The sequence below is a fragment of the Carex rostrata genome, chromosome 13, assembly GCF_964058835.1.
Source record: "Carex rostrata chromosome 13, lpCarRost1.2, whole genome shotgun sequence".
Taxonomy (NCBI): Eukaryota; Viridiplantae; Streptophyta; class Magnoliopsida; order Poales; family Cyperaceae; genus Carex; species Carex rostrata.
This window is the reverse complement of record NC_135930.1, coordinates 5,255,771-5,283,713: the sequence shown is the minus strand read 5'-3', so window position 1 is coordinate 5,283,713 and position 27,943 is coordinate 5,255,771. Positions and strand designations below refer to the sequence as shown.

At 33.8% G+C, this 27,943-nt stretch overlaps 3 protein-coding genes and 2 long non-coding RNA genes across 6 annotated transcripts in view; 4 read left to right on the top strand and 1 right to left on the bottom strand.

Moving 5' to 3' along the window:
* Positions 1 to 27,943, bottom strand: part of AAE16 (AMP-dependent synthetase and ligase family protein) — a 41,695-nt gene that overhangs the window by 2,749 nt on the left and 11,003 nt on the right. The window contains exons 2-7 of the mRNA XM_078313513.1: positions 4,258 to 4,458; positions 3,084 to 3,198; positions 2,915 to 3,002; positions 2,494 to 2,708; positions 2,287 to 2,405; positions 86 to 235 (exon numbers count right to left, since the gene is read on the bottom strand). Coding sequence (XP_078169639.1) covers positions 86 to 235; positions 2,287 to 2,405; positions 2,494 to 2,708; positions 2,915 to 3,002; positions 3,084 to 3,198; positions 4,258 to 4,458 — 888 coding nt within the window. The remainder of the gene's footprint in view (positions 1 to 85; positions 236 to 2,286; positions 2,406 to 2,493; positions 2,709 to 2,914; positions 3,003 to 3,083; positions 3,199 to 4,257; positions 4,459 to 27,943) is intronic.
* LOC144564837 (putative F-box/LRR-repeat protein 23) lies at positions 7,144 to 11,075 on the top strand. Its single transcript, XM_078314451.1, has 3 exons — positions 7,144 to 7,539; positions 8,981 to 9,292; positions 10,765 to 11,075. The coding sequence occupies exons 1-3, from the start codon at positions 7,217 to 7,219 to the stop codon at positions 10,973 to 10,975; spliced, it is 846 nt and encodes a 281-aa protein (XP_078170577.1). The 5' UTR covers positions 7,144 to 7,216; the 3' UTR covers positions 10,976 to 11,075.
* On the top strand, positions 16,127 to 16,959 carry LOC144564863 (uncharacterized). Its single transcript, XR_013514763.1, has 3 exons — positions 16,127 to 16,404; positions 16,550 to 16,639; positions 16,737 to 16,959. It is a non-coding gene; the product is annotated as an uncharacterized LOC144564863 (long non-coding RNA).
* On the top strand, positions 17,245 to 18,322 carry LOC144563797 (uncharacterized). Its single transcript, XR_013514438.1, has 4 exons — positions 17,245 to 17,367; positions 17,537 to 17,677; positions 17,845 to 17,909; positions 18,273 to 18,322. It is a non-coding gene; the product is annotated as an uncharacterized LOC144563797 (long non-coding RNA).
* On the top strand, positions 25,372 to 27,734 carry LOC144564637 (UPF0481 protein At3g47200-like). 2 transcript variants are annotated; one of them, XM_078314239.1, is made up of 3 exons: positions 25,372 to 25,700; positions 26,091 to 26,967; positions 26,998 to 27,734. In XM_078314239.1, exons 2-3 carry the CDS (start codon positions 26,179 to 26,181, stop codon positions 27,592 to 27,594), a joined length of 1,386 nt encoding a protein of 461 aa, XP_078170365.1. In that variant the 5' UTR covers positions 25,372 to 25,700; positions 26,091 to 26,178; the 3' UTR covers positions 27,595 to 27,734. The 2 variants fall into 2 exon arrangements, with proteins under 2 accessions (XP_078170365.1, XP_078170364.1); XM_078314238.1 differs by having other exon boundaries at positions 25,376 to 25,700; positions 26,091 to 27,734.

Sequence of the window (27,943 nt, the reverse complement as noted above, 5' to 3'; positions counted from 1 at the left end):
AAAACAAAATGTCATTTTTTTTAAAAAAAAAAATGCATACCAAAATTAATTCATAGATATTAAAATTGTGAAATCATTTTTATACCTTGAGAAAATTGACATTGGTGTAAACTTGTTCTATGCCATGGGTGAAGATGAAATACTCAGAAGCACGCTCATATGCATGCCATGATGGAAGCATACTAAGAAATCTATCTCCTACTTGACATGGTACTATTTCCCACAAATTATTTATCTGAAATTATTAACATATTGTCAAGAAATTAAAATTGGGTAAACAAATTTGTATTGTGAAAATAACACATATTCTCTGAATTTATGAATACAACTTGACACATGTATTCCAACACATTTATGAATACAACTTGACACATGTATTCCAGCTAGGGCGGTCAAATTGGCACTTTCAGTATTCCAACACATTTCGGGGCTTGCAATCAACCTTGACAAATCAGAATTATTACTGACAAATGTACATCAAGAACAAATAGGGCAGCTGGAGCACATTCTGGGATGTCAGAGGAAGACATTTCCACTGAACTACTTGGGTATCCCATTGTCTGACAAGAAATTACCAAGGACGGCTTACATTCCGGTAATTGAAAAGCTAAACAAGAGGCTAGCCGCTTGGGCGGCAAAATTTCTTTCGATAGCGGGTCATTTGGTATTGCTAAATTCGGTACTGTCATCTATACCGGTGCATTATATGTCAGTGCTAAGATTGCCACAGTGGGTTTTGAATAAAATAGATAAAATTTGAAGGAGATTTCTGTGGAAAGGGGCATCAGAGCAAGGGACGGGATACCACCTTGTCAACTGGCAAATGGTGTGCAAGCCAAAAACAATTGGAGGACTGGGGATCTTGGATTTGCAAATTTTCAATCATGCAATGTTGCTTAAATGGGTATGGTGGTGGTTCCAACAGGAAAGGAAAATGTGGAGGCCTCCGATGGAATTAGCACAGCTCAGACAAAACCAATTGCCGGCAGCACCTATCTTTCAAGCGGTTAAGAAGGAGATCATGGCCTTCTTTATCAACTCCACAGAATTTATACCGGGGGATGGTAAAACGATAATATTCTGGGAACACAATTGGGGTATTGGCATCCTCAAAGACAGATTACCCATCATTTATTCTTATGCCTTCACACCCGACTCAACACTAAACCACTTCATCACAGCAAATGGAATGAACCTCACCTTCAGATAAAATCTATCACCAGAGGCACAGGAAGAATTGGTCCTAATACAACAATGGATATCTACAATAACGGTACACTCAGAAAGGAAAGATGCAGTAATATGGAGGTGGACTCAAACGGGGCATTTCACAGTTCAATCTGCATACAAAGCACTCAAAATGGGGCCTTGCATAGATACAGATGTCAAACATATATGGGCGCTCAAGGTGCCACCACGGATGCTCATATTTGGATGGTTAGCATGGAGAAACAAGATATTGACGCATGACAATTTAAAAAAAAAAAAAGGGACTCACAATAGTTACTAGATGCACACTGTGTCACAACAGTGCAGAGACAGCGAAACACCTACTAAAGGACTGCCCATATACAAAAAAGGTATATGAGAAGTTGAAAGCAAGTAGATCATCATATGCATTGCCACCAAACTTGATATTCAACTTACTCAGCAAACCAACGAGAAAGAGACTAACGGGGAATCAAGGATCAATGATACTAATTATGCAGTTTGTAGTTTGGAGGGAAAGGTGTGCAAGAACATTTACGGAAAAAATGAGAACAACAGAGGAATTGCTACAGGATGTGCTGCAACAGTTACATATAGTGGGGTACCAGGAAAGTATAACTGCGAACGGGGCTCTGACTCGTCAAGAGGACAACAATTGGGGAGAGTAGGATCAAGGATACTGACAAGCAAAGCGAGGGGTAAAGCCAATCTATGCTGTCAAGCGCTACTGTTTACTCTTTAGATTGTGTTAGTTTTGGTTAAGTTAGATTTTAGTTGCTTTCCAATTTATTTATCAGCAAGCTCAAATGTTTTGAGCATAATTTAAATTTTAAACTTTTACTCTAGGTTACAATCTATGTAATCATTTACATGAATCAAATATGGGCCAAGACCCTTATTTTTTCTCAAAAAAAACTTGACACATGTAACTTAGTGTTTATATATCATTTCATTTGACCAAACCTTAAGAGTTTGGTGTTAATTTGGTGTTAATTGCAATTACCAGAACACTGAGTGTTGTCTTATTTAAGTAGTAATAAGTCAGAACGTAATTATTCTTTGAAAAGAGTAACCAACCTGGTGCAGGATGTTCTGATGAGTCAGCATAACACCCTTTGGTGTACTACTCGTACCACTGGTATACATCAGAGTTGCCACATCATCAGGATTAATGGCCTCATATTCTATCTTTTCACCTGGTTAAAAAGAGACTTTATATATATTGAATAAAAAATGGCCCAATATTTAAAAGAAAAACAAACAATGCTCAAGATGAAATAGTACCTTCTTTCAGAGACTCTATCAACAAATGGCGTTTCTTTCTCCCTAGTTCAGTGATTTCATTGTACATATACAAAGGTACATTCGTCATGCCAACATTTTTGCTTGTATCCAGTTTGTCACCCCAAAGCAAAATTACAAATCTAACCTTAACTCTTGGAACAAGTGAATCGACTAGCCTTTTAAGGAATTTTGGGTCGTCTACTACAAGACCTACACTGTAATTATAAGATAAAACAATAATAAATAGGCAACATATAATACCAAAAATAAGTATCCAAAATAAACCACTTAAAATAATTTAAATTTAAAAGCAAGTGAAAACCCATTAATAGTCAGGTAAAAGTAAATTGACCGCATCAAATCCCCTCTAGACACAACCTAGTTTCTATGTAGCAATATCTTATAATCCAATAATGAGTACCTCTCTGAGTGGGTATAGATTTGTAATAATTCTTCGTCAGTCGATTTTGTGCCTCTGACCACATTTATAGCGCCTGTTGCCATGATACCTGCAATATCATCACCCGCATACTTTTACAACTTTAATCCAAAATTAAAAAGTAATAATTATTCAAGAAAAAAACACATACCTTGATCAGCAACAAGCCACCTAGATGAGTTCTCCGCAAAGAGAGATATCTTTTCCTCTGGGAGGGATCCTATATGCCTCAATCCTTCAGCAAAATTCAATATTTCTAGCTCGAGCTGAAAATCGACTGGAATCTCTTAAAAAAGATTGAAAAGAAACATGTAAGCTTTCAAAAAGTTCAGGCAGCAGGAGAATGTGCTCACCCCATTTGCATTTCATGTGTGAGATGTTTCACATTACAGGTGTTTTGATTCGACTGATATCATCTTGATATTTATTGCTATGATATGAAATGCTTTTGTGTGTATATTGAATTTTGAAATTTTAAAATTTGGGGGAATTTCATGTATGCCCCTCAACAACTTCAAAGTTAAGTATTTCCCCCTCTATATATTGAAATTACGTATTTTCCCCTCTAAACTTTCAAAACTCACAAATTTACCCATTTTATCATCTCTTATATTAAAACTCATTTGAAATTTATAAAATACCCAATTACCCTTTATTAAAAGCATAAAAAATTCATAGCTTGTTTAAGAACTGTCGGTCTTATATTTGATTGGTCTCCGAGGGCAAATGAGTATTTTATAAAGGGTAAAGGATATAATGGTTATCTGGTTTTCAAGGGAAAAGTAGGTATTTCATAAAGGGTAAATGGTATAATGGGTATCTTATAAGAGCTTTATTTTTCTTAAATAAGCTATATTTTTTTTATGCTTTTAATGAAGGGTAAAGGGTCTATTTTATAAGTTTTAAATGAGTTTTAATATAAAAGATAAAAAAATGGGTAAATTTGTGAGTTTTGGAAGTTTAGAGGGGAATACGTAATTTCTAATTTTAGAGGGGGGATACGTAATTTTGAAGTTTTTGAGGGCTATACGTGAAATTTTCCCTTGAAATTTAATCTCTTATTTTGGTTTAACCAAACAAACCAAATTAAATTTAATTTGGTTTTTTTGGTTTGGTTATTATTCAGTTGACAAGTTTAATTCGGATGATTCGGTTAGATTTTTGAAAGCAGAATAAATTTTTAGTTTAACTATTTTAATTTGGTTTTAACCGAACCGACCATTTGAACAATCATAGTTCTCATAAGGAAAGGTTATACCATATTATGAGGATCATATGCATGTAGTTTTCCTTACGGTATTAAAACAATGAGAGAAATATATTACTTGTTTGTAGGTCAATTTTGAAGGAGGATCGTGATATGGATCCACCAAGGCAACACGGTCCCCGAACTTTTGTGCATTAGTCCTCCAAATTTCTGGAACTGCTTTCCAGTCATGGGATCCAGAGTCATTGTCAGTGGCCAGGCCTGTAATTTCTCCCTCTTCTAGAAATTTAGAGCCTCTCCTTTTAATTTTAAACCCAACCTACATACGATAAGATTAATTTTTTAATTTACAAACTCTGATGTTGTTTAAATGGACCGAGAAAATATGAACATTTAAACAGAGATTTTTAATATACAAGGGACTAATGCGAAAATTTTACAATTTTTTTATGAAAGGGATATATGTTAAGGTTTGATTGAGAAAGAATAGAGCAAAACAATAAAAACAATTCAAATTGATTTCCTGAGACTCATTTGTCTATCTTACATAAGCAACTATTAAAGATACATAGCCCAATAGGCCTCCAATAGTAATTCGGGCCTAAACATAACAATATCTAATCATTTATCTCAAAAGTGTAACTGAGGTGCCCCATCTAGGTTATAATCTGTAAAGCATTGGACTCCTAAAAGCAACAACACAAAAAGTAAATTGTGGGAAAAGGTGCTTTGATTATCCTTACCTTTTTCCCTTTCCAATCAAATAGATTACTGATTCACTGTAAACAACAATAACAAATGCAAAATTACTTTAAGTAAAAAATGTAATCATGCAAATAGACCAACTGATATAGCTAAACGTCCCTTCACTCAGTATGATTCCATTTTAACAGAAGTTCAATCAATAGAGTTTCTAAAAGAGGGCATGCATATTCCAACCTCCGAGCAACAAAGAGATACACCAGATCGACGGCGCCTTATCGAGAAGCATGCCTTGGACGCAGTCCACGACGGTCGTCCATGGTGGGACGTAAGCAGGACACCGCCCGGTCCACGTTGGTGCATGAGATGCATGCCTGAGCTGGAGCTGATTAGCATTGCCTTTTTTTTGTGATCAAGCGTGTGGACAGAGATTCTTTTATGAATGATTTTGCTGTTGGGATTTGCTTATAATTTGCTGGATTCGCTTAATTCTACGTACGTACTATAAACGTGTCCACAGATAGTCTCTGAAGTACAATAAAGATATTTTGTAAAAGAATTCAACTGGGAGGTTTTTTCTTTGGATGCGAGTCAACAGATGGTGAGAGGTAAAAGTGTCGTGCATTATGCAAAATGCCATATGGAAGGCGTCTATATCACACAAACAAGTGATTTTAACATCATTAAAGTACACTTCAGAAGTCAGGAAGCGTTAAATTGAGGGTAGTTCTAACTTCGAAGCAACAACGAGGAACCAAAATTGAATCAAAAGTACGTTAATAATAAAAATATGAAAAAAATATTTTGAGCTATGGAAGACACTTTCTAATTTTAATATTGACCGTATAGATTGTAGAAAACTAAATCTTCTATTTATATGTGGGCAGAAAAATCTTGCCAGCAAAGTTCATCTGTTCATCCATAAAATACTATGTAATTGAATTTATTAGAAAAATTATAACAAATAATTCGAATCAATATTTTTTCAGAATTGATTTTTTGAATATTAATAAATAATTTCGGGGCTCTCTCTCCCTTTGTTGCTGGAAATTTTTTTTTTCAAACCGCGTCAAGAAACTAATGTAACCTTGAAACCATTATTTAAAATTAAATATTCACTACAATTGTTCCAATATTGTGTGTTGGTTAACTTCCTTGTTTGAAGAACTACTTTCATAAATTAAGTTAATCATATTTACACAAATACCCTCATTTTTATTTTAAAAATAGTCCAACAGTCATAATTCTTGAATGTTAATTGCTAAAATGTTGTAATGGAACACCAAACTAAATCTTCAAACATTACTAAATAAATTACAAAACAAATATTGTTTAAGTGGACGCCACATCTTTAAAAATATATATATATATATATTCTAGCAACTGTCAGCAATTTTGACAGTTCTCTTGCTATAGTAGAACCGCTAAGAATTCTGGGAGTTCTTTTTGCTATAGTATAATTGTAAGAAATTTTGACATTTGGGACATTTTTTTCAGAAAACAAAATTTTGGGCATTTTGTGTAATTTTTTAAATGGAGGATATTAATAAAAAAAATTCGGGAAGATGATATTAAAAAATGACGCTTCCAATTTAATAATAAAATTTCGTCCGTTAAATAGGAAATGGACACGTCCTGCTCTCAATTAAAGGTAGAAAATTGCCCAGCGGACACACGAATTCAGAATCCCTAAAGTAACCCAAATTTTGAGTTTATGTCATAACTGTCCGATCTGTTTTGAACAAGTGCCTTCGGATCACCTAAAGTAACTCAATGTTTGAGTTTTGGATCGAGACCGTCCGATTCAAATCCATCATTTAATATTGCTTTACGATTCGAATTCATCTTTGAGATGTTTGCGCTGCATTTTGGATAAATTATTTGGATTTCGAATTGGACGGTCCCGATTTAAAACTCAAAGATTGGGTCACTTCACTGGATCTGAATTGGTGCCTTACATCCGTCCAGAAGTCCGGTGCCTATTCGGAGGTGATGTAGGGGTCAATATTATGTGTGCTTTGAGATTCGTGCAGAACGTAATTAAACGGTTGGGATTTTCCATAAAGTCACGCAAAGTTTGAGATATCTCAGAGGATACGAATTCCAGAATTCCTATCAACGGTTCTGATCTAAACTCAATATTCCAACAAAACCGGGTATACAGTTTAACAAATCAGTTTTAGCTTCATGCAGCGAACAAACCATATACCTCGCTGTTTTGATTCTATAGTTTCTGCGCTGTATCAAGCCAATACTACTCTGTTAAAATCTTTGACCCTTAAACCCTTTTCTCTGTGGTACAGTGGTAGACACGAGTCGAGACTCGAGAGTTCCTCTCTCGCTTTCCAAACCCTAAACCCTAGCAGAAACCTCAAATGAGAGGAAGAAGAAGAACTCGTGCTTGCGACCGCAACTGGGAGGAGCTTCAGAGAGATGTGCTAATGGTGATTTTCCTAAAGATGGGGGTAATGGATTTGCTTAGAGGCGCTGGATGTGTGTGTCGTTCATGGCGGAAGGTTGCGAAAGAGGAGCCAGATATCTGGCGAAGTATCGACATGACGAACCACGGTTATGGTTCTGATGCTTTCATACTGACGGCTCCGACCCGGCTTGCTATTGATCGGAGTAGTCACCTACTGGAGGAATTTTCGTTGGAGTACCTCGGGGATGATCATCTTCTCCAGTATCTCTGTGATAGGTCATATCTCCATTTCCGTTTTTATGATGTTCTATTTATCTTTCCGAAAAATGAGCCATTTCTAATTGGGGAAAATTTCTAGTGTGCCCATGTAAATTTTTGAAATAGCCAATTTCTCCATAAAAACATCAAAATATCCAATATCCTTATAATAGCATAAAAGTATTTCTTCTATCCCCTATTAATAATATAACATTTAATTTAATTTTTTAAATAATTGAAATGACTAATATGTCCCTTAATTTTAAATAATAGTCTGTTAATTACAATCACAATCTCATCACACTGTGGCAGTTATTATACTACCAGTTACGGACAAGCATCCGATTTAGTTCTGCTCTAGCGGGGTTGTCAGTGAATTCCTTCTTCTTCTTTTTATTGAAATGACAATTCCTTTTTGTTCATGTTTTAGTTATTAAATATCAGCTGATTTCAAATAGCAAAGCAACCAAAACCCTGTTATACTAAGGTAAATGAAATTTAAAAAATTGCAAAGTAATGTTTGGATGTATTCTACTGGTATTTACAATAATTGTAGCAAAATGCAATGAAAATATCAAATAATGGAGGCATTAAGGCAATTAGTTAGAGATAACAAAATACTCTGACACATTAAGTTAGAGGATTAGTGAACCGTTAGTCAATTGGTTAGAGGATTAGTGGGCTGTCAGTTTGGCATAACGGAAACACTTGTAACAGAAATGTCAAGCCTATATATAGAGGCTAATTGTAAACTCAATTGATTAAATAGAAAACATTTCATTCAAACATTTCTCTAAATCCTTTATCACATCTGTAACTAGGCACCAAGAAATGTTCTTCCATCCACGTGTCTCATTTTAAATCTCAAGAAATAAAATTCAAAATCAAACCCAATACTTGACAATAGTATAACCATCTAGAACCTTAATCCGATGCTCATTCCTTTTCTGTATTTTGCGTGAATTTCACCTTGGCAATTGTTCCTTTGCCGATCGTTCTCCCTACCTCGTAATACCCTACCTTCGTCACTCTCACCACACCCATTTTCGCTTCCCAATCCAAAAGTTGTCGCTTGAGTCTCTCAAAAATATGTTAAGTTTGTTTTTCTTTTCTTTTTCTTTTTTTTTTAAAGTAAAATTTATTGCTTGAATCACTCAAATATGAAGTACACAGGAGAAGAAGGAGAGGGGAGGAAGAAGAAAACTAGAAATAAAGGACAACTCCATTTAAAATTATGGGTACATTAGTCATTTTATTTTTAAAATAATAAAATAAAATGTTAGATAATTAAAAGGGTATTGAAGAAATAATTTTATGTTTTGATGAGGATATTAGATATTATGATGAATTTACGAGGAAATTGGCTATTTATATGGGCACACTAGAAATTTTCCCTTCTAATTAATGCATTTCTAAGATGTAATAAGAAAAATAATCATTTTATTAATTATTGTTACAGAACTAGTGTTCTTAAGAAGCTTTGTTTGATATCATGCTACCAAGTGTCTGAAGAGGCAATAGCAGAGACAGCAAAACAACAGCCCCTACTTGAAGAGATCCAAATCACATTTGGATCTTTCGAGGAAAAAGTTACTGAGATTATTGGGAAAGAGTGCCCCCAGCTGAAAAGGTTCAAATTCAATAATTCATGGTTCAACATGCCCCCTGCTCACCCAGATGACGTTGATGAGGAGGTATTTGATGATGATGAGGCCTTAGGGATTGCCAAGACAATGCATCAGCTTCGCCATCTCCAGCTTATTGGTAACAGGTGATTTATTTCACTAGGGTTATCTGTTTACCTTCACCATTTCATCTTTGTCTGTGTTTGTTTTCTAATTTGTTCGTATGCAATTGTTCTTATTTTTATTTGGGGGAATTTCATATATACCCCTCGAAAACTTCAAATTTACGTATTGTACCCTAAATTCGGATACCCATTGTACCTTTCACGCTTTATAAAATACCCAGTTTGCCTCGAAAACTGATCAAGTATAAGAGCGACATTTTTCTAAAACAAACTATAAATTTTATGCTTCTAATAAAGGGTTAAACGGGTATTTTATAAATTAAAATGAGTTTTAATGTAAAAGAAAATAAAATGGGTAAATTTGTGAATTTTAGGAGTTAGAGGGAGAAATACGTAATTTTGAAGTTTTTGAGGGGTATACGTGAAATTCCCCTTTTTTATTTTGTGGAACAGTTCAGGAAATCTTGTGGTGTGTTTTGTAAACGGATCAAGTTACAACTATTTTTGTAAAAATAATCAGGTAAGACTGATTTTTTTATTCGAATAAATATATAGTAAGTAATGTTTTCTAAGAAAACGGATCAAGTTACAACTATTTTTTTTTCAACTCATCATGAAAACAATTTTTTTTTATTTTTATAAATAAAATTAATTTTAAATTTTAAAAAATTAGCCCAAATTGTTGATGTTGTTTTATGTCACAAAGAGTATTTGGCCACAGAAAATTGTAAAATTTGGATTTAATTCAGTGCAATATATCTAGAGATTAAAGAATCAACTTGTAATATTAACTGCAACTGGCCATTGATTTTTTTGGTTCCTTGATCTTGTACTAAATGAACTCTAAATTTAATTAATATTTATGCATATTCGTTGCTTGAGAATCGAGATATAGGACAAGATCAATGGTTTATTTTTGTCATTTGAAATCCTAATTAAATTATTTATGCTACAAACAGTATTGTCGTGATGTGTTCCTTAAAATGGTGGATGCCTCATTTTGAAATAGCTGTAATTCTTGAAAAATGGAATTATGTTAAATTGAGTTGGCTTTATTTTCTCCTTTATGCACTTTAGCTTGCTGTGACATCATGATGGTACCGATATGCATCTCTTTATTAGACACATATGAAAGATGGTACCAATTTGGTGCAGATTTATTACTCTAGGGACCAAAATTGGAACTTCAAAACTTTTAAGGTCCAAAAATGAGGAAGGTATGATGTGGGGGAAATTGAAGCCTCCTCTTCACCAATAGTTCAGAAGTAATTTGATGTTTGAATCTTAGCAATTGAATGATTGAGTCTTGTTTGCAAATATATAAATTGTTGCGTGTGTGTTTTCTAAAGAAAAAAGATTGGTTCTCACCCTCATTTCAGTTATAATGGAGCATGTTATCATTTTGTAATATTCTCTCTCTCTCTCTCTCTCTAATTTCTTTGATCCCGCAACAGTAAAATTTTCTATATTTACTTTGTTGTTTTGCGAATTAGGCTGACAAATGGGGGTCTCAAAGCAATCCTTGATGGGTGCCCGCATCTGGAGACACTCGACATACGCCGGTGCTACAATGTGAACATGGATGCTGACATGCGGGCCCGCTGTGCTAGGCTCAAATCCATAAGGTTGCCAGGTGATTCTGTGGATGATTATGAGTTTGAAGCCGAAGTGGATGAAAGCGGTCTAGCTTTATTTTATAACTAGAATTACCTTTTTCTTAAATTTCCCTCGCTTTTTTGTTATATTCTTTTGCTTTTTTTAGTGGAGTTTAAAGCTTTTCTTTAGTGGAGTTTAAAGCTTTACTTGTGAAGATGCTAAAAAAAAGCTTTACTTATTTAGTGGAGTTCAAAGCTTTATTTTATAACTAGAATTTACTTTGCAGTTTAGTCATTGTTAAAGAAGCATGTAAAAGTTAAACGGTGCAGAGTTCAAGGAACTCTTAATTGCATTCCTATCTTCATACCTGGTGTAGATTGTATATCATCATTTGCTAGTATATTAATTTTACAAGTATAGTGTGCTCTTCTGCCACCAAAGGTGTAAGAGCACCTCCTGACTCGTCTACCAGTAGTACGCTGATCCTGATCCTCTTATATAAAAGGAACTTAGATATATTTGATTGCTAGTTGTGGGACTAACTTTTGTTTTGATCCGGATTTTTTTTAATTTCATCTTTTTAAAATGTTTTTAACTGTTGTTTTCTTATTTTTTAAATTACATATTTTATATATTTGTTTGTTTTCTTTCTTTTTTGTAATTACATATTTTAAATATTTGTTTATTTATAAATGTTTATTTTTGTGAATGTTTTAAAATGTTTATTTGTGTAAATGTTTTTAAATGTTTATTTTGTAAAATGTTTTTAGTTATTGTTTTCTCATTTTATTGATTTATTTATTTATAAATATTTTCTTATTTTATTTGTACCCATTTTAGTAATATTAAATATTTAATTAATTTTATTTAATTACATTATTGTAATTTATTAATAAAAATCATTAATAACTAAACTAAACTAAAACAAATAAATATATATATTTTAAATAAATAAATATTTCCCACAATTAATCCCACGATACAAACGAACACTCATTTTCTCATATTCCCATAATTAATCCCGTGCATTTCATACCCGTGGGTTCCTACTTTTTGAAAAGTGAATTCATGTTCCCATTCCGTAATCCCGTAACATCCGAACACGCCCTTAAAGTTGCTAAACCGATTCTCCAGTTTGATGCGTGAGAGATCTCCAGTAGTGCAAGATATTATTCAGAATCCAAATTGCCGGGTGAACTCTTAAGATCAAGAAGAAATGCAGAAATCTAGTTATCAAAATTGATAACTGAATTTCTGCATATATTGTTGATATATTGTTGAACGGAGTATCCCGATCCCATCTCTTTCCTGCCCTCCTTTCTGTTCCGGAAAATGTAATATGATGAATACGTGGTAAACTAGGTACAAACACTTGTTAATTCAAAATATGAACAATCTTAACGTAAGATATAATTATAATTTTTTATTATGAAATGGAAAAGAAATGCTGAATACGAAGTACAATACTAATTTCTATAAAATTAAAGTCGGATGAAATATAAATAAATTCAAGCATGTAGGCAGATCGAAAAGGAATTTGAGTCCGGCGAATTCTATGATTGGGCTACATAACAGGTCAAACAAGGAAAGGTTTGCATACAGGCCTGTTTCTTTAAAAGAGTGAAACTATAGATAGTGCATGTGAATGGCTTATTTTATTTAGATTAAAAATGGCCAGATAGAAATTATGATGCTATTATTATTTATTTTTTTTTTAGTAAAGCCCGTAGGCTCTTATGATGCTATTATTATCTACCACAGCAATGATATATTATTTGTGAATTAATGTTATGTACTTACAATAAATTAATTAAAAGAAATAGATATCTCTAGCTAATTAACTTTCACCTACTTGCTGCATGTACTTTGTAAGTGGTCCACATTTACACAAATATGTTTTTAATATAGTTTTCGAAATAGGGGGGGCATAGCTGGCGATAATATTGTATCACTACTCTTTCTTTTGTAGTGAAACTCACTCTTTTGAATTTGAGAACACACCTAAGCTGCACAAAATGAATTTCCTGACCAAAAATAATAATATCTTGCCAAGAGTTTCATTCAAAGTAAAATGCAATTATGAATGAGTCTTACAATCGAGGGGCAACCACAAACATTCAATATAAAACCCAGTTTGGGATTAAAAAAAAAAAAGCAAGTAAATTAGTTTTATATCATACACGTAATAAGCAATCGTTTTAACCTTTGTCAAAAATTGTGAAACATAGTCCTAGTATAGTAGTATTAGAATGTCGATGGATGTCTTGACCAACGAGCTTCTCACATTGTTGATATTAATTAGTAGAAGTTTCAGAAACTTCTTGGTCTAGAGATCGTCCGGTATTTAGTAATAAGCATACCTCTTCCAATGTGTCCAAATATGTTATATGCGCTCCGGACAATAATAACAGTTCACAAGGGTACTGAAAATTAATAATGAGCATTAGTTTCCTTGAATTTTTTGTTACCATCTTAACATGCACTATGCACAATAATAATAATAATTATAATAATTAATGATGGTGCTGCAAATTAATAATGGGCATTAGATTTCTTGAATTTTATTATCCATCTTTAGCTCTTTTACAGGATGTTTGAGCCCTTTTTTTGTTATTATTGTTGTATCTAGCCTTATATGTTTCAATATAAAAAAATAATTTGGAGATAAGGATGAAACTATCATAGAGAATGAATACAGTGTGTACCGGCCGTTTGATGTGGATAGCTTTCTTTTCACGATTCCAATGAAAATCTGGAGATGTTGTATTTGCAAGTAATGAATACAATTGCTTGTAATCACGTAAGCGTTCCTTCAAGAAATCAATTTGAAAGTTGCAGTTCTTTGAACTTTTTAGGTCATTCTGGATACAATGCCATGCCTCCTTTGTTATGTTGCCTTCAGAAATAGTACCATCTTGACAAAGCTTGAGCAACAAATGTAGTAATTCTTTCCCATGCTCATCACTCCATCCAGATTCGAATGCAACACCATAATAAAGGTCACCAATTTTAGGACTTCGCGGCCTTTCAATACTTCAGGCATGTATAGAAATTAGACAGGACATTCAGATATTCATAAAAATAAACCAAATAATGATCTTGTATTTACAATTAATTTTGGTAATGCAAAATTATGATTGCAATTATTTCATCATAATTTTCAACTATATAAATGATATAAATGTGACGTATGTGTTGTTACTCAGAACAGATATATTTGACCATCATATATATATATATATATATATATATATATATATAAATATATATATATATCCATTCTATTATTAAGCACGTTGGGTGTCCGATCCGCCAATGGCTACGATTGAAAGATAAAACTTCGGATTTGATCTCAATCCTCCAATTACATAATTGGTCTTCTTTTGATTAAATGCATCAGTTTTATGTATAGAAGTTTAAATTTAGTTAAAAACATACTCACTACATGTACTACTACACGATACGTTACAATTAAAATTGAACAAATTTTGAAATTTAGCTATATATTCATCCGTTTCCTTATTTCTTTGTTTCCATATTTCTCATCTTTAATTGAGAAGACTCCACCTTCTATTTTATTATTTCTTTGTTTCTTTACTTCTTCTTCGTTTCTATACGGATCACAATGAAATTTTTTTTTTTTATTTCCTTATTTCTTTTTCTTTGTTTCTATACATATTGTTGTGGGCAGTTTAGAATATATTTCCAATATATAACATATCAATGTGTGTGTGTATTCTAAATTGGAAACAAAGAAAAATATAAATTGGAACGTGTGTGTAAATATATATTTCTCTTATAATATGTGTGTATGTATATATCCTATACATACACACGATAACACTTTTTATTTATGTTTTTTGATATCATATTATATGTCGATATTGAATTGTTGTACGATATTTGATATTAGATTCGAATCGAGCTATTAACATGTGTCTTAATTTTTGGATAATTATTATTATTTTTATTGATATTTTTTTTCTTATAGTATGTCCTCGTTGCAACGCACGGGTATAATACTAGTATATATATATAAAGAAAGAGAGAGAGAGAAAGAGATGAGCTAAAATGAGCCATGGAGTAAAACAAGTTTTTACTCCATGGTACTATATTTCCATTTTAAAAATTCAAATAACTGATCCGAACCGCTCAACACGATCTCCATATTTAAATGTGCTTGGAGACCAAATTTTACATTTTTTGAAATTTTTTTACTATTCATTAAGCCACTTTGAAAATCGCTAATCCGATAGTCCAGAAACTTTTACTGTTTTTTTACTGTTCACAGTAAAACAGCAATTTTCAAAGTGGCTTGATAAATAGTAAAAAAATTTCAAAAAATGTAAAATTTAGTCTCCAAGCACATTTCAATATAGAGAACATGTTAGAAGATTCGAATCAGTTGTTTGAATTTTCAAAATGAAAATATAGCGGGGAGTACAAACGTGTTTTACTTCATGGCTCACCTAAGTCAACCTCATATATATATATATATATATATGAGTTAGGCTGGGGTGCTATGGCCTATGGATAGCATAGTGGCCTCTATGCTACGGCTCAATATTCGAGTTTTCAAAATCCAAACGGTCGATCCGAACCGTTCATCTTATTCTCCATATTAATATCTGCTTGGAGACCAAATTTTATAATTTTCTGAATTTTTTTACTATTTATTAAGCCACTTTGAAAATCGCTAATCCAACGGTTTTACTGTTTTGTGCAGCCACCGTTGGATCAACAATTTTGTAAAATACTTAATAAATAGTAAAAAAAATTCAGAAAAATGTAAAATTTGGTCTCCAAGCAGATATTAATATGGAGAATAAGATGAACGGTTCGGATCGACCGTTTGGATTTTGAAAACTCAAATATTGAGCCGTAGCATAGAGGCCTCTATGCTATCCATAGCACCCCAGCCTAACTCTATATATATATATTGTCATCTGACTCCAACGGGCACTTCAAAGTAAATTTAAATAATTCTTAAAGCCACGGCATGCGGGAGATTCATAATGCTTGATGGAAATTTAGGGATGGCAAAAAAGCCCGATTGGCCCGGAGGCCCGTTAATATCCGCCCGGCCCGCCCTTTACCCGGTCGGCCCGGAGCTGTGATGGGCCAGGTAAGGCCGGGCCTAAAGACGGGACAGGACAGGCCTGGGCTTAACTCCAAGCCCACAGGCAGCCCGTTGGGCTTATATTTTAATACAACAATTTGAATCTAGGGTTTTGTTACTTTTGTAGCCAGAGCAGCCGCTCCCTGCGTCTCATTTCTCTCTTGCTCTCGCGTCTCTCTGTCTCTCTCGGTCTCTCCTCTCTATATCGCTATCTCTCTCCTTCACTCCGCCACTAACCTCCGCCACCAGATCGCTGCCTCCGCCACCATAGTTGCGATCTCTCTCCTTCACTCCATCTCACTGCTCCGCCACCCGATCGCTCTCTCTCCGTCTCTTTCACTTCTCCGCCACCAGTCCTCCGCCAAGGCCGCCGGTGCCACTACTCCTCCGCCACGGTGTCACTACTCCTCCGGTTACGGTAATTTGATCTCTTTAACTCAGTTTTTCTTTCATTCTTACTAGTGCTAATTATTATGAAGCTTGATCTCTCTCTTTCTCTCTTCTGTTATTTGCTTCTGGATGTGATCGATCAATTTTATTTATTATAAATTATCTAATTTCAGTTGAGATTCCAGCCAAAGTTGATCTAGTGTTCTTGTCTGGGGTAGAATCAGGGAGTTCAAGGATTCCAGAACGAATCACTAGTCTAACTGGTACTTGCTTTTCTTTTTTTCTTGTCATGAAAAACCAGCTTTGGATTATATTGTTGAAAATTTTGTATCTTTTATTTTTTCTGTATAAATATTTCAGGGAATGAGTTGACTAGACATCTAAGGGAGAGACAAAAGGCTTTTGAAGAGAAATCAACAGATGAGAATACCTGATACATCTGCTTTTCTTGTTTCATCAAAATTTATCTAAATTAGCTCTTCAGTCTCCCTAGGTCATGCAGAGGGAATAATGAACGGGCTGTTTAGTCCTATTGTGCACCTTCTCAAACTTCAAAGAAATCGAGAACAAAAGAAATGTCCTATTTTTCACATTAGGTGTTGCATACATGGTAGTTTTTGATACATTTAGGAGGTACCTGTGAAACCCTGCTTTCTATAATCTAACTAACAGATGCTTTGTTGACTGCTGGTCAGTCCTTGCTGCTTGACAATAAAATAAATAAATTGGTGATTTAGGGATAAAATTGGGTAAGATTGTGCTCAAATAATCAAGGCATTAAAGTCTGTACTCTGATACTGATGATCATTTATTAATGCATCTTTCGTAACTATTAAGAATTATCTTAGTTGATTTAATTATTTATTTTTTTACTTTATCACCAGGTGGATAGATTGTTTAGGGAATCAGCTGACAGGGAAGTAACCTTGTTATGTGAGTTAACTAGGCAGGAGCAGCTTCATACGGAGAAAATAACAGCAAAACCCTCTATGTTTGTAGTAATTTTGAATTTATGTGTCTCAGTTTGATTGTTTTTTCTAATTAATTTTTCTGTTTACATATTTTAGGAATTGGTTTGGTTTTAGGTTGCTTTAGCTGGAAGGTCATCTACTATCGAGTTTATTACTTTTCAATTTGGTCTAATACTCTCTCTTTAATAGGCAAAATGGCAACCCCGCAAGAACCGACTAATCAAGCAGAAGCAACCTCTACCCCTAGAGAGGGCTCTGCTCCAACACCGACAACAAGTGATGCTGCAAATGCGACACCGGCATAAGGTGCTGCTACAACCTGATGTTGAGGTAACTCTTATTTTTTCCTTTTTTATAGTGAAGTTCTAAGTATGCATAAATTTTAAATCCTGTTCCAAGTAATTATTAGGGGCTGATATGCATAAATTTGATTAAGATTGATTAGTTTATATTAAAATCAATTCATATTAAACAACATAATTGAACAAATTATGCAGGTTAGTGCAATAGAAGAATTAGAAGAGTAGTGGTTTATTGCTTTGTTATTACTAATGATGTCAAGGTAACTCTTTTTTTTTTTAATCATTTTTTCACATGGAAATTTATATCCTTTTTGCTAAGTCTAATATATCATGAAATTACTAATGCAAGCTCTTTTCATTTATATCATTTTTTGACATGCAAATTTAAAGAATTGTGCAATTTTAGTAGTTCTGAGATTTCAAAGTCCAATATCATGAAATTAGAGATTACAAGTTACGAAAATAAAAAAAAGGCAGCAAGTCTGATCAATAGATTGTAAATGAACTATTAATTCAAAACACTTGTTGGATGTATATGATTAGCATAATCTTGTAGAGATTATTGAAATCTTAGATCTATTAAATTTTAATAATTTTAATAGTCTTCATGTCTCTGTTGACAGAGAATTATAAAATCTTGAAGCCTTTCTTTTCTGGATAAATTCGAAGGCGATGTAAATATTCAAATGTATGAGGTAATTAGAGCAATCACTCTATATCAGTGATTAGTCATTTTTTGTTGTTTGCTGTGTAATCCATTTATTATTTTGTTGTTAAACAATGTAAGTTGTAGTTTGTTATTATTGAACTATGTAATCCATTTATTATTTTGTTGTTGTTTGTTGTTAAACTATATATTGTTTTGTTATTACAGTAGCAAAAATCCACACTATGAATTATTTTGTTGTTAATTATCATTATTTATTGTTCTGCTTGTTGATGTGTACTATATAAATTAAGTAAATTTTTATATAATTTTGTTGTCTCGCGTGCTGTCTATTTAATGGGGTTGGAATGGATGGGCCACCGGGCCGGGCCAGGTAAGGCTGCCCATGGGCACAAGCAGGCAGGCACGGGCAGGCTTGGGCCTGGAGAAAAAGCCCATGGGCAGGTCGGGCCTAAATTTTCAAGCCCGTCAGTTTGGGCCGGACAGGTGGGCCATTGATTTTTAACAGGCAGGCCAGGCTTGGGCTTGGAAAAATACCCGTGGGCTCAGCCCATTGCCATCCCTAGATGGAATAGATAGACATCCATTTTGTTTGTTTTTGTAGTTGAAATTTTTTCAGATGAATGCTTGTATTTTGCTTATTGATCTGTAATTGTTTTGTAGTGGTACCAGACACTTGGTACCACATAACTTTCGGTACCTTAATGAAATCAGTGGGTACATACTAACTTTTGTTTAGAAAAAAAAAAGAATTAATATATATGCTCTTTCATTTCAAATGCAGCATATATACCTTACAAGGATGCAAGTAATTGAGCTTATACAGGGAAGAATAACATACTTTCCTGAACCACCACCGCGCATCCTAGGAATGATAAATAACAAGGATCCTTCCTGGATGCCGTAGTAAGCCAACGTGAGGTCGTCTTGCAATTTTTTGCCATCAAACTGAAGCCTTTGTTGATCAGGTGGAAAATCCACTATAGGATGCACTTTTGCTTCACTAATAGAGAATGTACAATTAGTGTCGCCTCAAAAAGCTGACACTAATACATTAGTATCGGTTGATTACAGAAAGTCGACACTAATAACATTAGTGTCGGCTATTTATAATTAGCTGACACTAATAACCAAGAATTAGTATCGGATTTTTATATATAGCCGAGACTAATACTTTAGTGTCGGACTTTTATTAACAGCCGACACTAATGACACTAAAACTGAAAAATATACCCACGCACCATTTTCATTTTCAGTCCCACCTCTCATCAAAACCTGCGCATCTCTCTCTCTCCCGCTCATCTCTCTCTCTCTCGCGCATCTCTAGGGTTTTTCAAAACAGCGCCTCTCCTGCCGCTCATCCCTCCCGCCGCCGAACCCTCCGCCGTTCATCCCGCCACTCTCCCTCTCTGGCTCTCTCCGTCTCTCGCTCTCTCGCTCAGTTCTTTCTCACCTCGCGGCTGGCTGGAGCGAGTAAACTCTCTCCCTCTCTGGCTCTCTGGCTCTCTGGCTCTCTGTCTCTCGCATGAGATCGGCAAGTGAATTTTTGTGGGTTTTGTGTGGTTTCTACTCATAAATCGGTAAGAGAGCTAGAGGTTTGTTTCAATTTGTGTCGCTTTTGACAACATGTGCTGATTTTTTCTTTGCGCTTGTTTTGACTCTTTTGTTTCTGACATTGATTATTGAATTGAGCACCTTTGACTTATTGTGTTACTTGAGAATTGAAATGTGTGTCTCACTTGGCTATGTAATGCCTTGAACTTATTGATCCGATTGACTCATTATTCTTGCTTGAATTGCTTCTTGCCTTGGGTCAGGAACTATATTTGTGCTCAATCGCACAATTGAAAGGTCAATTTTGTAGGTGGAATTTTCAATTACTGAAATTTATATTAAATTTTCAGATTGCACCTAAGTGTGCTTTTACATGTTGCAACCTACTGGTAAGCAAGTATTAAGTTGGGTTGTATACCTGAAATCGAACTCAGAAATTATTTCTGAATCAGTATTATTTGATCCAAGTTCAATTAAGATTCATACTTGAAACCGAACAGTTTGTACCACTATACTAAGTTAGGTTGTATGTATATGTATTTGAATATACTTTTTATGAAAAGAAATTGTAGATCATATACTATGGATGGATTTACATTCAATGACCTATTACATCTTTATGACGACGACGAACCATGGCTTTTCATGGATACTATACTTCATAATACCACTCAAATTAGTTCAACAGAAAAAAAAATCGATAAACATTAGTAATTCTCTTGGTAAATTTTATTCATGGATGAAAACATGTACTGGTAATTCTCTTAGTAGATTTTATTCATGGATGAAAACAGTACCTTGCTTAGATTTGTAATTTAGTGATGAATTTTATTGATTTGTAAAATCTAATTATTGCATGTCCCCTCTTGAATTTTATTGGTCTGAGAAGGGTTATGGTACTCTTGCGACACTGGTCCCAGTCGGTACCAGTGCCCTATGCATGTACTGTTTATTTGTATAGCCAATCCTATTAAATAACATTTCTTTTTCATATTGGATCTGTTGCGTGAGAAGCACACATAATATCCACATCTCACTTGGTACCCAAATGATTTGCATTGCTGAAGGTGCTGGACAGGTATGTAATTTTGCAAATTAATTGTGCAAATGTGCTAATTACATGTTAATCCACAAAACTTTGGTGTTTTTTTTTCCTTCTTTTCAGGACTGGTTGCAAAAGTCAAATGCAACTGATGCTTCAGGAAATCCCGTTCTTTTTGATATTGGTGTCCATATTCAACAAAAGGTTAGTTTTCTAATTATTTTTTCATTTTGCTACCAGTAATATGATCATTAATTCTCCTTAAAATTATACTTTTTCTCATTACCTAATTTTACTACATTGTTCTTGCCGAATCTCTATTTTTCCATGGCAGGTTCCATCTGATCCAATTTCGTTGATCAAGAGCTCCATCCAATAAGCTTATTATAAGCTAAAAGCTGCAAGGTACATAAATTGAATTACTAGGTCCCTATAAATAAGGATTGAACTAGTTAATTGCTTGATTGCTTTTGTTGACTGAATTTTAGATTGGGGTAAAAAGTTCTTAGCAGTGAGACTATATTATTTTTTATAATTTTTTCATTGTTCTGTTATCAGCTGGCATGGGATAGAAATTTGTAAGTTGGGGTAAAGTGACTTGAGTGTAAAATTTGTAAGTTGGGATAAAGTGGGGCTTATTTGTAAGCTGCAAACTTTTTTGAGATAGAAATTATGGTTCCAAGTTGAAATAAGCCAAGCCATTATATATGCATATAGACAACACTCCAATTAGCATCCCCAGAACAAAAAATTACATTTTTGGAATTTTCTATGATTTATAGTGAATTTTTAAAGCATCCCCAGAACAATTAGCATATAGACAACACTCCAATTAGCGTTCCTTGAAATTTCCACGAATTAAAGCTTGAAATTTCCCGAACCGACACTATTGACTGGAAATTTCCAGAAAAGTGCTTGCCTGCCTTTGTTCCCGATTTTGACATTCACGATATCGCTTGCCTGTGTTCACATACACACGATTATTGACTGGAAATTTCCACGAAAATCTAAACCAAACCATTAACCACAATATTCCTTGCCTCTGTTTACAATCACGAGATTAAACCGTTGGAGGTGTTTGGTTCTAGATGTAAATTATTTTACGGAATATTAAAATTTCAGAGAATATTATAATATTAAGGGAGATGATATGAGTACCCGCACTCTCATCTCTCCATTATTCTCCCAATTTTATTTGTTCAATCTCGTCCACATTTCTCATGATCTATAAGGAATTTTGCGAATCTAAAATCACGAACGTCTTCTACACAATTTTATCTTTCAAATGAGATCCATGATGACATACTTTCGAGGTCGTCATCACACAAGTATTTATACCTCGTCATTTAAGTATTTATACATAGTATTTTTCACATATGACACTGCTGACATTTAAAAGTATTAATATAAAGTATTACAATTATTTATATCTATGCACTGAAGTATTTATACCTATGTGGTCAACTATTTTTGTTAGAGAAAGGTTGACGCAGGGACGATTAGGGAAATGTGATGCGGAGATGCAGGGTTCACGATTAGGGATAAATACTTACAAGTATAGATATAAATACTTGTACGATGCGGTATAAATACTTACACAACGAGGTATAAATACTTGTGTGACGATGAATCCGAAAGTACGTTATCATGGATCTCATTTGAAAGATAAAATTGCGTAGAATACATTCGTGGTTTTAGATTCGCAAAATTCCTCATATAACGTGAGAAATGTGGAAGATATTGAAAAAAAAAAACCACCTCTAAAAACGTGTATGAGTCTTCTCCCCATGTAGTTTGAGTGGTCTCTCCATATAGTTATACATGCAAGTATTAATATCTTAATTTGCAAGCATTAATTTATTATCTTCCAAGTATTTATACTAGTGTTTTGAATAAATTTAATTAAATTAGTTAGTTAAGTTAGTTTATGGAAAGTTAAAATCTGTTTAAGAGATGGGGATATAATGCGGGTACTGGAGTGTGGGGATTGAAATAATTATTCTAATATTAATCTGGTGAAGGTGTTTTGGTTCTAGATATAAATTATTTTACGGAATATTAGAATTTCAGAGAATATTATAATATTAAGGATTGTCATTCCTTGTAATTAACGTCTTATTATTATATTTGATTTTAATTGACTATCACTTTTATCATTCCAGAGAATGCATGTTTACAGTGTTTGATTTGATATAAATTGCAATGGCTATCGGTATACAAAAAAAAATCAATGATAACTTTTATTATCAAAAAGAAAATTATTTTCAAAAAAAGTGATTTCCGTCAAGCGGGAATAGAAAAATTTTCATCTTTATTATAGGTAGCGTAATAACTATAAATTATGGAATCGTAATAGCAAGGCAATCACAGATTATCATATCTATTTCCTTGTCATTTTCGTCAAATGTGCTATGTCACCATTAATTACAAAAATTAAAGTGTATATATATATTTTTTTTTTTTGCTTCCTTATAAAACCAAATAATTGCCGAATTATACCTGAATTATACCCGAATTATACTGATTTGGTGTTTACAAAAACAAATTATTTCCGAATTATACCCGAATCAAGAATTTTTGACTCTGCCGAACCTTTCCTGAACTATTAAGTTGTCACTACGGTACGAAGTGCACTACAACATAAACCACACAACACTGTTGCACGGAAGATCGAAGAGCCCTATATGATTCTGAATTCAAAATAATATCTTTTATTTATTTCCTTGACACAATTTTCTTTTCTATTTTTGAGAAACTTAAGAATGGCAAGGGTGACACAAAAGTTATTAGGTCAAAACATATTAATTTAGTCATGATTTATAAACAAAGTATTAATCTAACATAGCCTTTAGATGTACTCAATTTTCATTGTAAACGACATGAATATTTTTCTGGACAGGAAATTTCCATGAAAGTGCTTTCTCCAATCTGTAGTGTATATATTTATATATATATATATATATATATATATATATTACCGAGAACACTATTTTCATTCCTATGTAATTCTGCTCACTAATAATAAATTATAAGTAAAAGAGAGACATGTATAGAATATTTAAAACTTTTTTTTGTGAAAATTTGGTTCGTTCTATATTATTAATTGGAAGTATAATCATCTGTCACGGTCCGAAGTGATTTGTTAATTTTTTTTTCTTTGAATAAATTTTATAACAATTTTAAATTTCCTGACATGCAATATACAACATGTCAATCAATTACTCGTTACAACAGAATAAAATAAATTTGCAGAAACTGGGCCGGCCCAATCGGAATCAGGGCATTCACTTCGAAACGCACCATTTAATTTATACATCACCATGTAGCGAGTAATTTAACATATAAGGCGGTGACCCGCTTTAGTAATAGATATAGATATATCATCCTAGAATGTGGCTTTCAATCTTATTTTTTTTAAATTGAATGTGGCATTCAATCAATTTGTCTACTTTGACTATCTTTCTCTTTCTCTTTCTCTTTCTCTCCTCTGTCTTTTTTTTTCTTGGAAAATTTCATATATACCACTCAAAAACTGTAAAATTACATATTTATCATCCAAATTTTTATAATTACATATTTACCATCTAAAAATCTAATAACTCACATATTTACTTAATATATATCAAATATACCCAAAAATCAGATTAATTATGTTTAATTTTAGTAAAACTATAATTAATCAAGAATTAACTTAGCAGTTAGTATCATCTCTTTCTTTCCTTAGAACCGCTCTCCTTTATACCCAATATAAAATATTAAAAACAGATATTCCAAACTAAGCCAGTAACATAACACAGATTCTCATTCCAAACTAAGCCAGTAACATAACACAGATTCTCAAACTCAGTTACTACTTCGATAACAGATTGCGATATGATCGTCGAATTCAATATGAGTTATTTAGTTAGAAAAGTTGGAGTGGTTACCTTATTTTTAGACTATCAAGCTGGAGTTTGAATCCTTAAATCTGAGTCTTCTACCCATTTTCTCAGAGTTTAAGTGGGAGAAATGAGATGAGGAGAGTTTAAGCGAAAATAGGGAGTTACGTCAAATAAAACAGAAGAGAAATCTGTGCACAAAAGAGGAAGGGGCAAAGAATGAGAAGAGACTAAATAACTTATTAATTATATTTTATATAATCTTAAACTTAATTAATCTAATTTTTTGATTAATTGGGTAATTATGTGAGTTGTCAGATTTTTAGATGGTAAATATGTAATTATAGAAATTTTGATGGTAAATACGTAATTTTATAGTTTTTGAGTGGTATATATGAAATTCTTCCCTTTTTTTTTTTTTTTGAGGAAACGTGGCAGAAGCTGCCAGTGTTGTTACTGTTGTATTAATACCAATAGCACTGCATAACAATTACATCCTACAGTTCTTAACTTCTTAAGTACAAGCATGAGGCAAATACAGAACACACAAAAACGATTATAAAGTTCCAAATTCAGTAAGCCTAGCATTGCATCACCCTCAATTCCTCTCTCCTGTGTGTCGAAGTAAGTTTCCTGCTTCGATTTCAGTCCCGATCCCCTCCGTTGGCGCTAGTTTGGCTACCTTCGTTTCCACCATTTACGTTTCCCACGAGCTGATCTGAGACAAGGATACAAGAACCAGCGTCTCTCTTGTCCTGTCCATTTCGATTGCAGTGGGTGCATCTCATCGATTCCCTTCTACTTCTACTCCAATTCCAAGCTTCCTTAGTGAGAGAAATGGACGGATTAGATTAAGCAATTCAGCATCTCGGATTAGATTAAGCAATTCAGCATCTCCATCTCTGACCAGGTACTGATCTGGTTCACCATTTCAGTTAATTTGAGATTTTTCAGCTAATTTGATCTGATTCAGGATTGTTCTGGTACCATCTTATATTTACGGAATTGATTTGATTTTTAAACCTTTGTGTTGATTAATTGTTCATATAATAATTGAATGTAACTAGGTTTATATACTGTACAAGCCTACAAGGCTTAAAGAGCTGTTGAGAATTTGCCTAAGAATGGAAAATAAGAATAGTGCCGTTATTGCCACAAGCAGAAAAAAACAAAAGGTGAATTTTGTAAAAGAGCATCTTCAGCTCAAGGATATGCTAGCTATATTCAGAATCTCCACTGTGTAGATTTTGTTATGTATTTCCAACAATTTCTTACCGATATTAATATTTTTTATTGTCAGGAAATTTCTACGAAAGTAATTTCTGAAGTTGGGAGATCAACTACAAATATATATATTGCAACTTGCTTATTGAGAGTTCGGGTTGAAAATGAGCGGTCATGATGGAACTCTGTCCATAGACATCATCAATAACTTGAAAGATGAAATCAAGAAAAATCTCCAGGACTTGCCTGGAAATTCAATGGAGTCAGAGAAGTTCACTATTTTTCGAGTGCCTGCACATATCAGGCATAAGAACAAGGAGCTCTATGAGCCAAGGATGATTTCGATTGGCCCATATTACAATGGTAATGATGCTTTTCAAGCTATGGAAAAGCATAAATGGCGTTATTTCCGAGACTACCTCTCTCGAAATACTGGAAACAGCTTTGACAACTGTGTTAATGAATTACAAGGATTAGAATCTCAGGCACGCAGATGTTATTTTGAAGAAGTGAAACTCCCGAGCGATCAATTTCTCAAGATGATGCTCCTTGATGGTTGCTTCATAATTGAATTCCTTATAAAATGGTATTCCGGAATTTCAGATGCGATATTTGACGTTGGTTGGATTTTGCCGATAATACGGAGCGACCTTCTCATGATGGAAAATCAGATTCCTTTCTTTGTGATTCAGAAATTGTTCTGCCTCCTTACATCCTCTGGTCCTTCTCCAACCCAAGAGAATACTCCAGTTGTTCACAGAATAGCACCTCTTGTTGAAATGCTTTTAGAATACTTATCAGAAAAGAAGAAGGAAGGGCGTCCTGTCCTTATACTCGTCGAGATTAAACACATTTTACACCTATACCACCTCTGTTTCGTGCCCTCACAAAGACTTAATAAAGTCTCTGCAAAAACATATGGCATACAACAATGGTTGAACCCGATAAAGCTTGTGTTTGTTTTCCTCACTTTTTTTCTGAAGTTGTGCTTCAGGAAAACCAAGTCAACTAATGGAAGGTTTCCTCGAAAAATTCCATCTGCTACTGAGCTCAAAGAAGCCGGTGTAACCTTTAAGTGCAAGAAATCAGAAAATATATTGGATATCAAGTTTCAAAATGGCACCCTTGAGATCCCCTTTATTTCGATAGAAGAGACACGGAGATCTCGCCTGTTGAACCTTGTGTGTTTTGAGCAGTGCTATAGCACACTCGACATGGATCTGACGAGCTATGCGTGCTTCATGGGTGGTCTATTTAAAAATGAAAGAGATGTCACCCTACTTCAAAAGATGGGAATTGTGGATAATCTACTGGCTACAAATGATGAACTGGTTACGTTTTTCAACTGGCTAACCGAGTGCTCCTATTTGGACTACGATAAACACTACCTCAAGGACCTGTTTATAGATGTGAACAGGTATTACATTTCTGATTGGCATAGGTGGAGGGCAACACTCAAGAGAAATTATTTCAGTAATCCATGGTCGATTATATCAGTTATAGCTGCTTTTGCTCTTTTGGCACTCGCTGTCCTACAGACTTTGTATACTATCCTTTCTTACTACCGTGGGAAGTCTTAGGCTCTTAGTTTCTGTGTGTATTATGTAGGAATTTAATATATGATATATAATTTTTTTTTTCTTTTGTCAAGAGTAGAAGTGTAGAACCATTGAGTGTGCTATGTATTTGCTACATAGTTTGGTGTGATTTTGTAAGAAAATTTATACTCTTTGGCCAAACAATATTGTAGCACGAATGTTTCAAATTTGTAAATTAAGTAGTGATATATCACTACGTACTGTTACTGTGTTAGACTCAACTGGATATAATATCAGTATCTTCATTTCGATATATCTACTAATTACTGAACCCACCATACTGCACCAGTTAGATGGTGGTTGTATATATGACAGGAATAAACCATTAGTT

Coding starts and splice junctions, on each gene's coding strand:
- LOC144564837 (XM_078314451.1), top strand. CDS start 7,217: ATGAGAGGAAGAAGAAGAACTCGTGCTTGCGACCGCAACTGGGAGGAG. Junction 7,540..8,980: donor CTCCAGTATCTCTGTGATAG/GTCATATCTCCA, acceptor TTATTGTTACAG/AACTAGTGTTCTTAAGAAGC. Junction 9,293..10,764: donor CTCCAGCTTATTGGTAACAG/GTGATTTATTTC, acceptor TTTGCGAATTAG/GCTGACAAATGGGGGTCTCA.
- LOC144564637 (XM_078314238.1), top strand. CDS start 26,179: ATGAGCGGTCATGATGGAACTCTGTCCATAGACATCATCAATAACTTG.